Consider the following 16,355-nt stretch of genomic DNA (forward strand, 5'->3'; position numbering starts at 1 on the left):
AGTCCTGCTTCATTTGGAGAGGAAAAAACCTACTTCTATGAAATTTAGATGGTGTTGCTATTGACTGGTTTCACAGGGCAAAAATTCTACGGGTGTCAGGTTCATTTGGCTTGGTAGGTAACATGGGGGTAACCAAGGATGCATAATTGCAGAGCAAAAGACAAAATGTGTCTGATGACGTTTCTTAAAAAGTGGAGGTTCCTCAAAAGGGTGGTGTTTTCTGTAACAGCCAAAAGCCTGGCAGGACACAATGAAACCGGAGAGTCCAAGGGCTTCTGCTAGTGTCTTCTAGAGACTCCTTTAAACAAATGGATGCAAACTGTAGATGGTTGGACACAAAACAGTTTATTTCGTATACATAGAAATGTTCCTTGTGAAAATGACTTATGGGCCAAATGCACTTGTATAGTCAATATATTGCTGTAGGTCAGGAGCAAACACAACTAGAAAAATCCCCAGCTAGTACCAGAGACCACTGAGCTGCTCAGCAATGTCAGTATCCATGAGATGAACCACACTCGTGGATTCGTTAGAGATAAGTACTAGCAATGCTGGGGATCCTGCTTCTGATTTTCCTGCCATCACTTTAGCTGCTTTGCATGGGTGATTGTAATCAGCAAGAATTGTTACGTGATAGTGCTGAAGCAGGGACTCAAGAAAACACTGCTCTCACTTGAGATACAAAAGACCACAACCTTATTTCTCCACAGCTTACGAGGGAAACAAAATCTCCACTGGGCATCTCAAAAGTGCTCATTTACAGAGATGGAAAGAAATAAAATAATTACAATGCAAAGAAAAATTTCCATGCTATTCTGTGAGAGGCATTCTCTCTGGAGACATGAAAGGAAGAGAAAAGGCAAACCTATTCTCTACTGCACCCAAAGGGTCATCAGTGTCCAGAAGCTACTTATACTTTTTCAGGCTTTTTATAAAGCAAATAAGAGTGGGAAGCCCCCTTTTTTTTTAAATCCTTTCTATGCTGTAATAAAGGGTAGTAGAATGAAAGCTAACTGGATAAAATAAATGCTGTAAAGAGCATGTTGAAGACCAGGTCTGGGAATTGTCTTTTGAGAGGGGGGAGAAAGAACCCAAGAAGTTGCCTGGCACTAAAATAGGAAAAGCAAAGACTAATCATAATTAAAACTCCTCTATTCTTGTGAAATGATGAGAAAAGCTCTTGTATTTTGGGGGATCATAGGTGTAGCTACTTGAAAGTGCTGTCTAGAAAGTGATGTTATGGTGTTTAGGTTTTTTTTCCAAATGGAGAATAGTTGCTCTTGCTGTTTCAGGCAGTATGGAAGACAGAACTTCTTTGTAGGCATGTTGCAGTGGGAATGTTTATTTCAATGATACCACAAATATTGTGTTTGCGGCATTAAACAATCGCAATGTTTGGGAGGAAATAGACTTGAGAGCACACCGGCTGTGTGACCTGGCCTGCTTGCCTTTGTGGCAGGATGGCTTCTGCAGCGAGGTTCTCCTGAGGGGATGCGGGCGGAGGGAAGGCTCGCTGTGCCTGTGGGGAGCAGGGTGAAGGTTTGCCAGGCCAGTACTGCTGGGAAGGTGCATGTGTAACCCGGGAAGGGTCGTCCCTCTGAGCATGGCGGTGTCGGTGGCAGTCCTGGCGTGCAGGCTCCTCTGGTGGGATTTTCATGAAGTGGAAAAACCACCAGGGTGAGGTTTGGCCCCGTCCCTGCTTCCCTTCCACCGACAGGGAACAGGGAGGATGACGGTGAAGAAGCCAGGGGTGTGCATTTGGACTGAGACTGGGCGAGTGCCCGCGGGCCGTGGTGCTGCGGCCCCTCACGGCGGTGAGGCTGGGCCCCGGGGCAGCTGCTCTTTGGGCAGCGGAGTGCCGCCGCTGGCGCCGTGTGAGGCCCGCGGCTGAGGGGCTGTTTCCCAGCGGGGGAGTCTGCCGTGAAGCACCTGGGGAGGGTTTCTGCGAGCCGCGTCCTCTCCCCTCGGTGACCGCTGACGCCCGCCGCGGGCCCGCAGCAAAGCGGCGCGACACTCACCGCGCCGGGCCGGGAACTGCCCCGTCCCGCGGGAACGCCGCTGCCCTCACCGCGCCGGGCCGTCCCTGACCCGGTGCGGCTCTGCCCGGCGGGGCGTCCCTGGCCCCGGCCCGGCACGGGGGGCGCCCGCCCACTTGGGCGTTGCTGTCCGGGCTGGCGGCTCCGCCTCCTCCCGCGCTCCGCTCCACTCCGGGACTGCGGGGAGCCGGGGAAAGGCGGTGGCGGTGCGGACACCATGGCTCGTGTGCTGAGCCGGGACCCGGTGGACATTGAGGTACCCACTCGCCCTCCCGGGACGTGCGGCTGTCGCTAGCGGGGAGGGGGCGATGCCCGGCGGCGGCGCCCGGGCCGGGAGCGCCCCGCAAAGTTTGGCTGGGTTAGGAAGTGCCTTGCCGCTGGCCGCCAGCGGCGTCCGCGGCTTCCTTCAGCCGTGCCACCCCGCCGCGGGGCTGGCCGCGGGCAGCCCCGGCCCCGGGGGCTGGCCTGCCGCCCGGGCAGCCGCAGCCCTTGTCGGGGGTGGCCGCCGGGGCGACGGCCTGAGGCACTGCTCCGGCTTTCGCCCCGCGTCTCCCTTCCTAGTCCCGGTGAGCGAGGCCGCTGCGCGGCCGAGGGGTGTGTGGGGGCGTGAGGGGGCGGCGCCCGGCGCTCCCCCTTCTCCTCGCCGCCTCCTGTCACTCCCCGCCGGCGAAGTCGAGGGCTGGGTCTGGGTGAGCCCCATCTTCCGCGATGAGGTCTCTGTCCTGGCTCTGGCACGGTTCCTGCGGGCTGGACTGCTCGGGAGCTGTGGCCTGAGGAGGTCCAGGGCGGCCTCACGGACCTCAAGCTGCCAGGTCGGACCCTCTCACAGCGCCTCACAGCTTGCCCTCGATGGCCCGCAGCTGCCCGTGGGCTGTCGGAGGTGTGCGGGCCCTCCATTCTTCACTGTCCTGCTATGGGCCGAGCTGACATACTGCACCGTGTCTCCTGGGAGTACAACAGTTGCATGTAATGCTGAACAGGATGGCAGGAGTAGCACCCTTCCTGCAAGTGGCTTCCAGTACCTGTGGCACTTAATGTTTTTGCGTGGCATTCCTTGCCACAGGTCGGACTGGGAGCTTGGAAGTAGGGTCCGGACGTGGCCTGGTGCAAGGCGGAGGTGAGGTGGAGTTGGGACCACGGCTAGGGCAGCGTAACGTGGTGAACTCCTGCTGGTGTCAGCCAGGTTGGGTGGTTGGGACTCAAGGTAGCTTTCCTCCACCCTTCACAGGACCTGGCATGTGGCTGTAAGCTACAGCTCTTTTACAGAGTCTAGTAAAAACAAAGTGATGATAAACAAACTTGTAGTTTGACAGTCCTGTTCCAACCTGACACAACCTTTTGTTGTGGTATGCCTTAAAGTTTAAAATATTAAGTTTAGGGTGGGCTATTGCACCTCAATGAGGGCCCAGGCATAATACATAAATGTGCACGGCTGCAGCTTGAATACACCTTGTTGTGACTGAATTTTATCATCGATTCTCATACCAAGTTTTTGTGTCCAGTCCATTTCCTAACTGAGCTGCTGCTCAAACCATGACGAATGTCCAGAAATGCTCTTACAGATACTCTGATAAAACTGAAACATGGAATGGATGGGGAAAACTATGGTAGAAGTCTTCCTGGCAGTTAGGGAGGCACTGTGGTATGAAATCAGTACTGTCTGTCTTTTACCAGCTCGGTGTTTTCAGAGCAATCTGGGATTTTTCTTCAAGTGTTGAAGTTCATTTTTCTATTACTAAAGTTTGATTTTAGCAGTACAGTTTTTTGAGTATTTTCCTCAAATTTTTAATGCAAAATATTTCTGGGATTACACTGGCATTTCTAGACATGTATGATTCAGATTCAAATGATATATTATTGTAGGATGATGTGTGTGTAATAGTATGCAGCAGTACATATTTAGAAGACTAACTGATAGATTTTGAAAAAGACTAGTGTTTGCTTTACTCTCAGGTTGAAAATAGAAACTTTGGTCAGTATCTTCCTGAGTTTTTGTTTTCAGCACTCTTTTAAATTAGCAAGGAAATCAAGGCAATCTACTAACCAAATGTATTGTCCTTTCCCCATCTGTTTGAATAAATTTAGTCACTCTATGATTTGTCTCCCAGATGAATATATCAATAATTACTGATAGTCTAATTGCAGCTCTGTTTTTTTGTTTTGTTGGTTGGGGTTTTTTTTCCCCTGCATGGGACTTTTTTTTTGGGGGGGGGGGAAGTAGTGTAGTTTCACTAAAACTGTATTTTATCTTTTTCTTTGGAGTAGGGAAAGTGCATGTTAACTAAGCCTGTATCGTTGTAGATAAACAGCCTCAGAAATTTGTTTGTTGAGCAGAGAAGTCTATCACCATGAGCATTGGCAGCACAACTTGAATGTTTTGGTCACTTTCATGGCTACGGTATAAAAACTGAATGAACGATTTCACTAAATTTATCTCAATGGTTAGCATCTCACACAACATAGTTCATATAATTAAAATATTAAATAGGACCTTTGGAGTCTTGGTACTACTTTATCATTTATTTAGATAGTTAAGGCTGGATAAAAAGACTAATGTCACTGGTTAAAGAGGAGCCAAAAATCTGTGCCAGAAGTAGCTAAAATCACAGTGAATTGTCCAAGTTATTTAATAAAAGAAAAATTCCAGGAAGCAGTCCCTTTGGAATCTCATCCCCCTTGGTTGACTTAGCCAGCAGCTTCAGCTCCTGAGTATCCTGTCTCTGAAATCTTTTGGCCTAACTAAAGAAGATGAAGAAATTACATAGATAATCTTGTTCTAAAAGTCTGCTTTCCAAATTGTAGGAAGACTAGGAGTGTTGTGATTAAAATATAGTCTTCTCCAAAACATGTTAGTGTTGGAAAAAAACAACCAACCAAAAAACCCCAAACCAAACAAAAACTCAAACAACTGCTACCTTTTTTTTTTTTTTTTTTTTTTTTTTTTTGAGAGGGAGGTGGAATCTGGTCAAATCTAACAGACTGTGCTGAGAATGTTCCTTGGGTGCAGAAATTCTAAGCAGAAGGAAGGAAAGCCCATTCCAAAATAGTTTCGGGTGAAAGTAACTACCTTGGATGTATGGTGCAAGAGCTTGCCTTGGCTTTTTATTTATTGCATCTCTAGAACTTTATAGAAATTTTGAAATCTACAGTGTGAGGACAGCATTCCCTTTCTAACTCGGAATGTGAAACTGTTAAATGTACATTCAAACTCCAGATAGCATTTACAGGCTTTGTGCATACCTTTCCCAATGATACTCTGGGAAAGAAAGTCCTCCTTTTTTGCTTTACCTATTTTTTAAATTTTTTTTTTAGTTGATTCCTTACTATCATTGTGTGTAAACCCTACACAATTATGTCTATTGGAAACTTCAGGGTTCTTGGGTTCTTTAAGGAATTAAAATTGTCAGATCAAGTACTCAGAAATTAATGAATGGCAAAGCTGTGAAGTGCTGAGTAGAACCTTAACTCAGTTGCTTGAGTTCAGGCAGGATGACACCACCTTGACTGACATTACTTAATATTGTTCTCTGCATGCTGTGTTTTCCTGTGTTCCAGTCTTTCTCTGCAGTCCCTCTAGTCATCTCATTTGGTGATGTTTGGGTGGTGGATGCTTTCTAGTTCTTTGCCATCCAGTCTACAGCTAGTGAGAGTAGAACTCCAGCCTTCCTTGGGTAAGGGCTTCTCAGCAGAGCAGAGATGCTTTGCCACACTGTTGCCACAAACCTAAAACACTGACAGTAAATTAACACACCACCCCCCACCCCTAACACACCTTAGTATGAAACAGAGGGTATGTTGGCATTTCACAGATCTAACCTTCCCTCTGAATCATCTGTTGCACATGTTTAAAGGAGAGTTGGGTGTTGATGAATGGGTAATTCCTTGCTGGGCCAGCAGCTGGGTACCTAGTATGCTGTCACAGCTGTTTCCAGACATTAGCACTGATGCCTGATTTGTGAGAATAAAAAGAAAGGTGTGAAGGGCTAGAGCCATGTTCTGAAATATCAATCTGGGAATTGTCTGAGAATTACCAGGGTAAATTTTTGGTGCTTTCACATATAATCTGATGAACATTGTAACTGTGTCAAGCTTTCTCTTCATTTAGCTTTAGAAAATAGATGGCTCTTAAATCACATCTTTTTGTTTGAAAAGTTGTTATAAAATTCATCCATGTAGCTTTATTTGGTGTTACTTTAGAAAGCTAACATTTGCTGTGCTTCTCATGCACTGCACTCTTTTTTCTGTAGTGGTGTAATCCATAGGTATAAATAAGTTGCTGTTGCTATTGTGGACAAAAGCTTTACAAACTATACTAACTTCAGGGTGAAGAGGAGTATTTTTTAAGGGCCAAACTGTGCCCATTGGGTGCTGACCTTAGTGAGGACACAGGAGGCTCCAGGACTTCCTTAGTGCATGTGTGTGTTGATTTTGAGTTTCTTTAGCAGCAAGATATACACTGCTCTCTGAAGGCTGGTAATGAAGGTGGAATGAGGTTATAGCCTGTTTGAGCAGCTCACCATGATGCAGTCAGCACACCTGAACTCCAGGGCTGCAGCTGGTTCCAGGGTCAGGTAGGTGGGGGATCAGGACTTCTTGTGCCATGCTCCCTGCTACATGCAAGGGCCACCTGGGAAGTGGCCCTAAGCCTCAGTGAAGCTTTATTGTACAACCTGCTACAAAGCACGGGCTGTGACAGCTAGGTAAGCAAGTTTCACTTGTCAGGTTTATTCTTCTCCCAATACAAGCGGATCAGAACAGGGAAAGGCTGCAGGTAGGAAAGGTGGTGCCTTGGAGATATGTCTGAGAGCTGAGCTCGGTGCCCTCTAAAGGGGGAAGCAGGGCAAGGATTTTAAAAATAAAGAATAGTGTAAAAACACAGGAAACCTCCAGCAAGATAGCAGGGAATCCTACTAGTCAACATGGCTCACAAAACTGTCAAGCAAAGGTTATGTGAATAAATAGCTGAAGCTAGCTTTCTTTGATCTAGGCTAAACTTTTATTTTAAAAATCCCCAATTATTACCGTGTCTCTCTCTGTTGTAGATACCTGCTAGTTGTTTGAAGTTCCATAACGAAGCTTTAATATGTAGGGGGTTATTTTAAGTTATTGCTTTACAGCTTGCCGTGGTGATCAGATGGCTGTTCCAGATTGATGGCTTTGTCTTTCTAGGGTCATTTGATGAGCAATCAGTGAGGAAACAAAACTTCCTGTTTAGCTATTTTTGTTTAATGAATTTATCAAGCTCTTTCATTGTTTTAGTAGTTTTACTCTTAGCTGAGTGGAACAGCAATTATAGCATGATTACCAAGACCTCATGGAAGATTATAGACCACAATTATCATGTCTATCTTGGAGAACTGAACAATATGATTTACTCATCAGGTTAAAACCTGGTCTGGAAAGTAGGAAGGAAAGTCTTCTGTATGAAACATTTTATCTTTTCATGTTATATATGCAAATCCTGTTAATGCTCAAGGAGTTATGTATGGTCTTACCTCCACTGCCGATAGTTTGCTAAATTGTAGCACTGAAATTCAGTCAAGTTCTCCAAAATAATGATATTGGGGGGGGGGGGGGAATTGCTCTTGTGCTCTTCATTTTCCTTCAACCTTTGATTTTTAATGTTACTCATGAATTCAACTTCCAATTTTTTCCAAATCTTTTAAATTTTACTCATTGTAAGAAGGTCTTTAAAATAAGACCTGCTACTCCCACCTTTTCTCATGGCTGGGACTTATGAGAAACACAGGCCATGATGAGACTTATGACGGTTGTCACTGCAGTTAACTTTGAAAACAAGAAGAAACTGAAATTAATTTTCATTTTTGTTATGTAAATGGATTTCATGATGATTTTATGTTGCAGACTGGACTTGAATTTTATTCTTTCCTCTGCTTAGTGTTACACCTTATAAGAAAGTAAAGGTACATGTTGATATAGGAAGTGGAGATCTGTAAGGCAGGATTTTGCCCTTCAGGTGTGACAAGAGTGCAGTGGTGCAGGTCAGTCTTTTGAGAGGCATTTGAAGGGGTGCGGGTTTAGCAGCAGGGCACAGAACTTGCACAGTTTTCAGTGCAGCTGAGAGAGATGTGGCTGTATCTGATGGACTGGGATTTGCTTGGACCCAAGGTTGCATGGCTGTCTCCATCCTACAAGCCGGTCTACATGCATGGTGTGGTTTGTGCCACCCAAAGGCACACACTGCTGCTTTTCAAATGGACGTTTTCTAAAAATCTACTGTCCGTCCTATCCTATGCCATTTTGCCAGCGTCAGTAAAATGACCCAAGGAACACAAACATAGCTGACACTGAGTTGGGAACACACTTCCACTTAACATGTTGAGAAAAGCTGAAATTCCTGGTAGCTGCAGAGAAGCTGGATTGAACATGTCCTGTTTGTTCTGGCTACACTAACCCTTTGACAGCACAGAGTTCAAATCAAAAACTGCTTTCTCTCCCTCCCTGGTTGCCTGGCAACCTCCCTCCTCTTATTAGCATATGATTTCTATTCCTTTTTTTATTTCATCAGTACAGTGTTACACACTCTGCTCCCTGCCCTGTGCTGTTGCCTTTGAGAAGAGCAGGATTTGTGCCTTTATATGAGACTTCGGCAAGTATGTGATTTGGCAAAGAAATCAAACATTTGGGATTAGGAAACCTTTGGCCATAAATGTCTTATCAGAAGCTCAGGGGGTGGCGTTTGTGTGGGCATGTTATTCAAAGTCTTTTCATTTTCATTTGCTGTCATTTGTATACTAAGGGCAGAATTCTTCTTGCAGATCAGCACAGCATAAATCTCTGGCGTCTTTACATGTGCAGAGCATCAGTTTGTGAAATGTGCCAACAGAGATTGACTATACAGATCTTGGTGGGCATTTTACCGTCTTGGTCTGTATGCAGTTCAAACGCAATGCCATAATTCAAAATGGAAATATAAAAAAAAAAAATCAGATATATCCAGGTCAAATTTGGACTGGGGAAGAAAGCAAGGAAAGAAGTAAGTAGAGGAAATGAACTAAATTCTCTGGTTTTCTTCTTACAGTAATGCTTGTCAGAAATAAGAAAATTTTGCCTTCAAATTGGCCAGCTGCATTCTTTTATGAAATAACAGGTGATTCAGACTGGATCTTAAGTTTAACTTTAAAATTCCTTTTTTTTCTGCTCATAGACTCTTACAACTACAAGAGATACTCGAACCTTTTTTGTTGTTGCAGATGGCAAAGAACATAAGATTCAAATGGGCAAGCAACAACAAAAATTAGAAGACAGTGAGGATGAAATGTCAAAGCAAGTACATTTGGGGACTGTTTAGATAAGATATGTATAGGAGTTTTTTCTTAATATTATCCAATTCATAAGGTATTACCCTGTTAAGTTACAGTAGAATTACCATTCTCAGTCCAGATTTACACCAAAGGGATCCAGTTTTACTTGCAAGCAGGAAGAATCTCTTTGTGAAGCAATTCTGATATGTACTTTGTTCCTGAGACAGCTCAGAGATCACTGTGTAACCTTCCCTAACTGCCTTACAACAGAAGAGGGGTTTATTCACCTTGGAAATGCATCATCTGGATGACTTGCATGTCTATATCAAACCCATAAATATATTTGTGAAGGGCTTAGGGTAAATGGAAGTTCCACATTAAACAGTGGTAGCCCTTAGTCAAAGCCAAGAGATGTTTTAATTCCTCAGATGTGTATTAGCATGCATTGTGAGTGGAGGTGACTTGCTCCGATAGCTGTAGAATGTCAACCTTAGATGGCCAGTACATGGGTCTTGCACTCAGACTGTGGATGGGGAGAAATACTTCCATGCCTTTGATGTGTAGTCTCAGAACAAACAAAATAACCCACTTTTTCAACATCCTTGTTTGCTTATGCTGTGGTCTGAGTTGGGCAATTTCACTTCTGCCCTCCAACAAAATACTTAGACCTTCTTATGAAACATCCTCTCTCTTACCATGGTCAGAGATGCCTCACTAAACCAATGTGGAATCTGAGTGTTTTTAGGTCTTGCAGAGACTTCACCATTTGAAATTTGAGTAAGCCCACCTATAAAAGTATTTTGTTTTTAGAAATGCTTCCAGTATTTATACATATAGTTTCAGAAAGCTTTATTAGTATGATAAATATTCATATATGTGATGCCGGCGTTTTATTTGTAAATTTAAAGTGATAAACACAATGAGGTCCTTGAAATGCCAAACCTTTCATCTCTGCTCAAGCCAAGGTTCAATTTTATTTTCAGTATGACATTTGCTGCCTGAAGTGTTACAAGTGACTTGACCTTAAAATTACGTTTATTTTAGTTCATTGAAATGGTTGGCCTTTCCAGTTCAACTTGGCACCAACAGTGCAAATGGGAGAAGGCAGACATGCTTGCCTGTGACTTCATTTGAAAGCTAATTAAAAAAATACCTTGGTGTTGAATCTAAATATTTCCATTTAGATGGGATGGTAGTCATCAGTTAAAGGCAATCATGGTGCATTCTGACACTTTAATTTCAAGTTCAAAAACAATTATATACATAATTAAAAGGAGAAGTGTCCAGGCAGCCAAACTGTCTGATTTAGAGGTCTTGCCAGTGTACGCAGTTTTTCTAATAGATCTACCTGTGCACACTACTTTGAGAATGTACAAATGAGGTGGAAAAGTTGAAAGCTGCTTTGAAAGTTTGATGTTATTCAATCTCTTCTTCCTAACGATGCACTTCTTTCAAGTACTACTCATATGAGCAATGTTATTTGGTTTGTATTTATTGTGGAGATTGGACTCTGTGCCATTTTCAGGTAGGTTGTTGTGGTACTTTGTTTATTAATACATTGCTACACGCTTTCCTTGGTTCTCTGTTGTGATTTTGCTAGCTGTGTTCTGAGAGGCCTTATTTAAATTGAAACTACTTCGGTTGGAATGAACTGTCCTGGCCAGGGTTTTTTTGGTCAACAAAACAATTGACCAACTTGGAGAGAATGAAGTAGGCTGCTGCACAGGAGATGTGCCACTGAAATTTGGGCTACTGTTTCCTGACAGGGATGTTTGGTTGTGGTGTATGCTCTGCACGGGGCTGTGTACCCAGCCTTGAGAGAGGTCCTTGTACTGCCCCATTGCATCACTGTTAGTTGATTAAGGAATGGTAATATTGTGCTCTAAGGGGACCCTTTGCAGTCTTGAGATGAAAGGACAGAAGGCAGGATGTGTCCTTCTGAGTGAGGAGAAATGGGCTGATAAATATGTGGAGGGATCTAGAGGGAAGGAGAAATGAAATAGGCGCTTCAAGCAAGCTGTTGCTGAATTTAACGATCACAGCATTTTCCTTTACAGCCATTGCACTGTTAGCATCTATACTAGCATCTAGCTCATTATAAAAAGCTTGGTTTTGCCTTGATTGTAAAGGGCATTCTATGAAACCCAATTCTATTCTGTTCTTAACAATAAGCTGACTACCCTGCCATCCAGGCATGTCTAGCATCACTGCAAAACTCCAGAATGTACATGTGAAAGTAGGTAGAAGGGTTAGAATAGGTTATTAAAAATGTAGACCCATAATGTGGGTAAAGAAGATTGGAAGTATAAAAAGAGGTTTTACACCTGGAAGTTATTATAGTTATTTAGATTGAGTGAGAATAATAACCAATTGTTTTCTAAGATGTATGACACATTTATGAAAAACCTTGAAGGATAAATGGATCTTTTTAGTATGCTACTTCCACAAAGGACTCTATGAATAAAATAATAGTGAGAGAACTCTCAGTGGATGCTGAATACTGCTAATTGATGAAATTATTACTTATTACACTGCAACTGAACTCTGCTTAGAAACACTATTTTCAGTATGATTTTTTGAAAATGACAGCTGAAATGTAAGAGGCTTTGTATTGAAAATGAATAGTGATAATTTCTTGATATCTTTGAAATGAAGGATATTTCAATGACACTTAAAACTGAGAAAAATGATTTTTTTAAGTGCTCAGATCATGGAATATTGCTATAGAGATAAAATGAACTTTTCTGAAATCAATAAAGTAGACTTAATGTGGATTTATGAGGCATTTTAAAAATAATTTTTAAGTATTCTTATTTGTAATAAAGCAATCAATTATTTGTGTCAGCAGTTTTCATGTTATGTCACATGTTAAGGTTAAAAATGAGGTTTGTGATATAGGGTGTAGCCATTGCATTTAGGAAAACTCTAATTGTAAATTAAATCAATATTGAAGAAGTACTCCATCACTTACTGCTCAGGGCAAAAATAGGAATGAGTACCAGATATGGCTTTGATTTAATACTGATGAAGTTAAAGCCCGCTGTCCTTCTTGGTGTGTCATTTTAGGTCTATGTACTAGCTCTTAAGGAACGCTATCAATAATTGGTGTGAGGATCTGTGCATAAAATATTGTGTAGAGAAATATTTCGGAATATAACTACAGGTGAATACAAAATCTGATTTCAGCCTTAACAAATCTGTTCATCAGTGTTAGAAGTATAGCTCCCTCCGTGTTAACCTCGGCAGACTTCAGAATCTGAGGGACAAAGTAAACTTGTGAAAATTCACTCACACACTTGCATGTGGGTATGTGTGCGTGCTAATAACAGGAACACAAGATGGGAGATTAGAGGTGGTTCCCAGACTTATTCCACTTCCATTTTAAAGCTGTGCTTGGTATTGCCTTTTTTTTCAGTTCCGATTGAAAACGCAAAATTTTAAAGATTTTAGTAAGCTCTTCAAAACAGATGGAAGTGAGAGAGTGACAAAAGAGTTGGGAGGAAAAAAAAAGCCAACAAGATAACCACAACAGAAGCTGTTCTGGAACGCTGGTGATAAAATGCAGAAATGAAATGAATACAGAACAGAAAAAGTGAAAATATTATCTGTTCTCAAAAAACCTACAGTCTGAATAAAATGTCAGCAGTCAGCAGTAACCAATACTATTGACTGCTGAGGGACCAGTTCCTCTTTGTTAGGATATGATAAAAAATAGTTTTCAGAAGACTGTAGAACATTTGTTGTTAAGTAAGGCAGAGTAGTTTGCACACTGCCAAGCCTTGGCACCAGGTGAGGAGATAAGATGAATTGATTTAGGAACCCCAGGAAGTATTTAGCAGAAAAGCAAAGTTAGCTCATTTTAACTCCCAGCATAATGTTCTCTGTGCACTTAATCAATGAGCCCTTAATGAAAAATACATAAGCAGTCTTGAGAGCTGGGTCAAAACTCTTTTAGTGCTGGAGCAGTGTTCTTGTCATATTTGCTCTCCGATTTGCTTTTGTAATCTTAGCTGAACAGCTAATCAGCTCATCTTCATCCAGGTTTGCCTTCCATCCTGGTGAGAGGAAAGCAGGAACATGGGGATGGAGGTCTTCTCTTTCCAGGGGACTCCAGTAACCGTTAGACTATTATGCATAAGCGCAAACAATATCTAAAAGAGCTGACCTAAAGTCAAGCTGAAGGAGGTGAAGACTAAATCCACGTTGAGTTGTTGGTTCTTCTGGTGTGTTTCTGAAGTTGTCAGGTAGAGAAGAGCAGGAAGATAGCTAAAGCACTTACATGGCAGTTATCTGGGTACTTTTTCTTTGCATCGTTTCTAGTGTACTAAATAATGTGACGACTTTTACAACTGTTCCTGTTACTCTGTGGTATTTGCTCCTGCTCATACCAGACCACAAACAAAGGGGTGCTGATCTGAGACAAGTGTTTGTTAATATTTCCATCCTAATTGAATGACAGCTTTGTGGTCTTGTATACTGTAGTGTAGGACAGAGAGCTTTGTCCTGTCAGCAAGATAGGAATTTTATTTTTGCACAAGTCCAATACTTTTTGCAAAAGTCCAAATCTTTCCGCAGCTGAAATCCAAGGCTTTAAAATCATTACGGTATCTTTATAGGAGAGCTACTTAACTATATTTTTAGAAACCCTTACAAATGATAAAAGTAATAATCCTTCCCTGTTCAGAGGTCTCACAGCAGAAATGTGATTTGTCTTAATAAGTAAGAGTTGGAAAATAATAGTACTACATACAGCACCCTTTATAAAGTATTTTAAAAATAAGTTTTCTGTGTAAGCATGTGACAAAGTATGATAGATCAGAATCCAAATGTTTGCTGGCATGTTTTTAGATTGGGCAGCCTAATCTGATCATCCTATTTTTTTAAGAGTATCACCTCTGCCTTTGGCCCACATATTCAGCAGTATTTAATGTCAATAAGATTTAAAAATAAAATTTCTTGAATAAGAGTGAAGAACTCCAGGGAATTGCTTTGTATTCCCCATTATTGGTATATGTTCCATTGTCATCTATAATGCATGTGATGCTCTATGTATTTCCAGAATGTCACATTTCTTTCCTTAAAGGTGTCAACATAGGACCACTGTGAGCCTCTGCAAAAGAAGACAATGATCTGTGAAAAGGAAAAATTGGCAACAGTTTCCTCTTGCCTTACTTGCATTGGCTGTTAAATTTTATTGCTTGAAAATTGGCTGTGTTTTTTCAATTATCAGACATTCGATTATATTTTAATATGTAACTTCACACATCAAACCCTTACTGTTTATAGTATATCATTAACAAATCCTTTACACTTCCATTTTCCTTCTACGTGCTGATTTTTTTTTCCTTTTTGATTGGGATGCACTGATGTATACACAAAGTTACTAGAAAATCAGTGGTTCCATTGTCAGTTTTGTATTGTACCATTGTATTAAACAGTTGCTACTGAAATTTTTGTAGAAGTTTGCACATTAGTTGCAACATAGGTAAGTTTACTTGTTGCTGCTTAATGTTGCAACAGATTTAGAAAGTCAGTACTGATAGACAGTTGGCATGTTCTTGGAACAAATACAAATGTTCATATGTGTTTCAGGCACTGAATGTACTAGATCTTTTGGATGTATATTGTCACTCTCATCCTCATGTTTCAGGTTCATTTACTGGACTTTGAAAATCACCTTTTAACAAAGTTTTCAGAACATTGCTTTGCTCAGCTAAAATTAGTTCCGTTGATTTTGCCAATGATTAAACTTAAAGCAGTAATAACTTTTAATGCTAATTTCTCTCCTATAATCAAAAGTCAGTAGAGCATTCACTTTTCATTAACTGACATGCCTCTAATGCAAGTTTGGGTTTTGGTTAAGCAAACACCCGCAACTGAGGGTTCAACTGAGAGGTTCAATTATGGGGATACAATGGCCTATTTTGGGGTTTTGGCACTAAGTTTATTTCCAAAGGCAACTGAGCTTGCTTTCTCTTTCAATCTGTTTGTCTTCTAGCAGAAAAATAGAAGTGACATGTAAATGTATGTGTGTGATAATGATCCTTTTTTGCTGTGAGATACTCATTAAATGACTCTCCATATGAGTGAGCAGTTACAAATGTTACTTAGTATTCCTCATGTAACAGAGCAATTTGATGTGCAAGTGATCCAGGCGTAGATAAATACCACAGTGAGGAAACCAAAGACTTCTGTTATACCTATGATGCAAACCTAAATATTTTCTGAAGCTTTAAATTTCGATTTGTAAAGAAGGAAGATATTTTTGTTAGGAAGATGAGAAAAGGTAACTTTGAGTGTAATGGGTTTCACAGACTGTGGAGACCATGCATGTGCTTAATTTTCAAGTAACAGCAGTCACGAAGCTAAGAATCAAGGTTGTGACATGAATTGCTCTGGTTTTTTTGCACTTAGCCAATTGGTTGCATGATTAAAAACTGTCCAGTTAGAAAATGTGTTAAAATGTTAAATGTAGGTGTAGAAGGATAGCTGCACCAATTCTTAAACTCTTCTATTTTTAAATGCTGTAAATGAAATAATAGTTTAGTCAACAAAATGAATACACAATAGTGAATGCAACTTTGAGTAAATCCATGAGAGCTGTGCTCAGCTACGCCTTCTCTGAATTTGCTATGTTAGCCCTAATAGCTTTTTATGTATTGTTTAGTGTGAAAATGTCATCTTATCACAGTCAGGTGTTCCTGGAGAAGTCTCACATCTGAGAACTTCATCTTCTGGTACAGTGGAGTTTGAGCTGGCTTTAAGCTCTGTGGCTTTTAATGTATATGTGCTTGTGTTAAATATCTGAATAATTCACTGAATGCTGGGGTACTACTTGGATACTGAAAGTTAAGTACGGAGGGTGAGTACTCACTTTAGTTTTCCCTGTGAGGGTCAAGGTGCTTCTGCAGAGCTTAGTTGTGTCAAGAGGTGGCATGCAGAGTTTCCAGTGGCATAATTTACCACCCAGAGCTCTTCCAATAGGGAATAGTGCTTGGTATCTATGGGAAGCAAGTAGCGCTTTTTGTTTTCTATTTTAATAAACCCTCTAGAA

General features: G+C 41.6%; 1 protein-coding gene across 3 annotated transcripts in view; it reads left to right on the forward strand.

The window, feature by feature from the left end:
* The first annotated feature begins 2,176 nt into the window (after positions 1 to 2,176).
* Positions 2,177 to 16,355, forward strand: part of DPYD (dihydropyrimidine dehydrogenase) — a 360,787-nt gene continuing 346,608 nt past the window's right edge. For 2 of the 3 annotated variants that reach the window (XM_054833661.1, XM_054833664.1), the window contains exon 1: positions 2,177 to 2,292. In XM_054833661.1, coding sequence (XP_054689636.1) covers positions 2,254 to 2,292 — 39 coding nt within the window. In that variant the 5' untranslated portion in view covers positions 2,177 to 2,253. Of the gene's footprint in view, positions 2,293 to 3,010; positions 3,154 to 16,355 lie in introns of those variants that run through there. The other variant, XM_054833663.1, reaches the window with a different exon arrangement.

Source organism: Grus americana, chromosome 8 (genome assembly GCF_028858705.1).
Source record: "Grus americana isolate bGruAme1 chromosome 8, bGruAme1.mat, whole genome shotgun sequence".
Lineage (NCBI taxonomy): Eukaryota > Metazoa > Chordata > Aves > Gruiformes > Gruidae > Grus > Grus americana.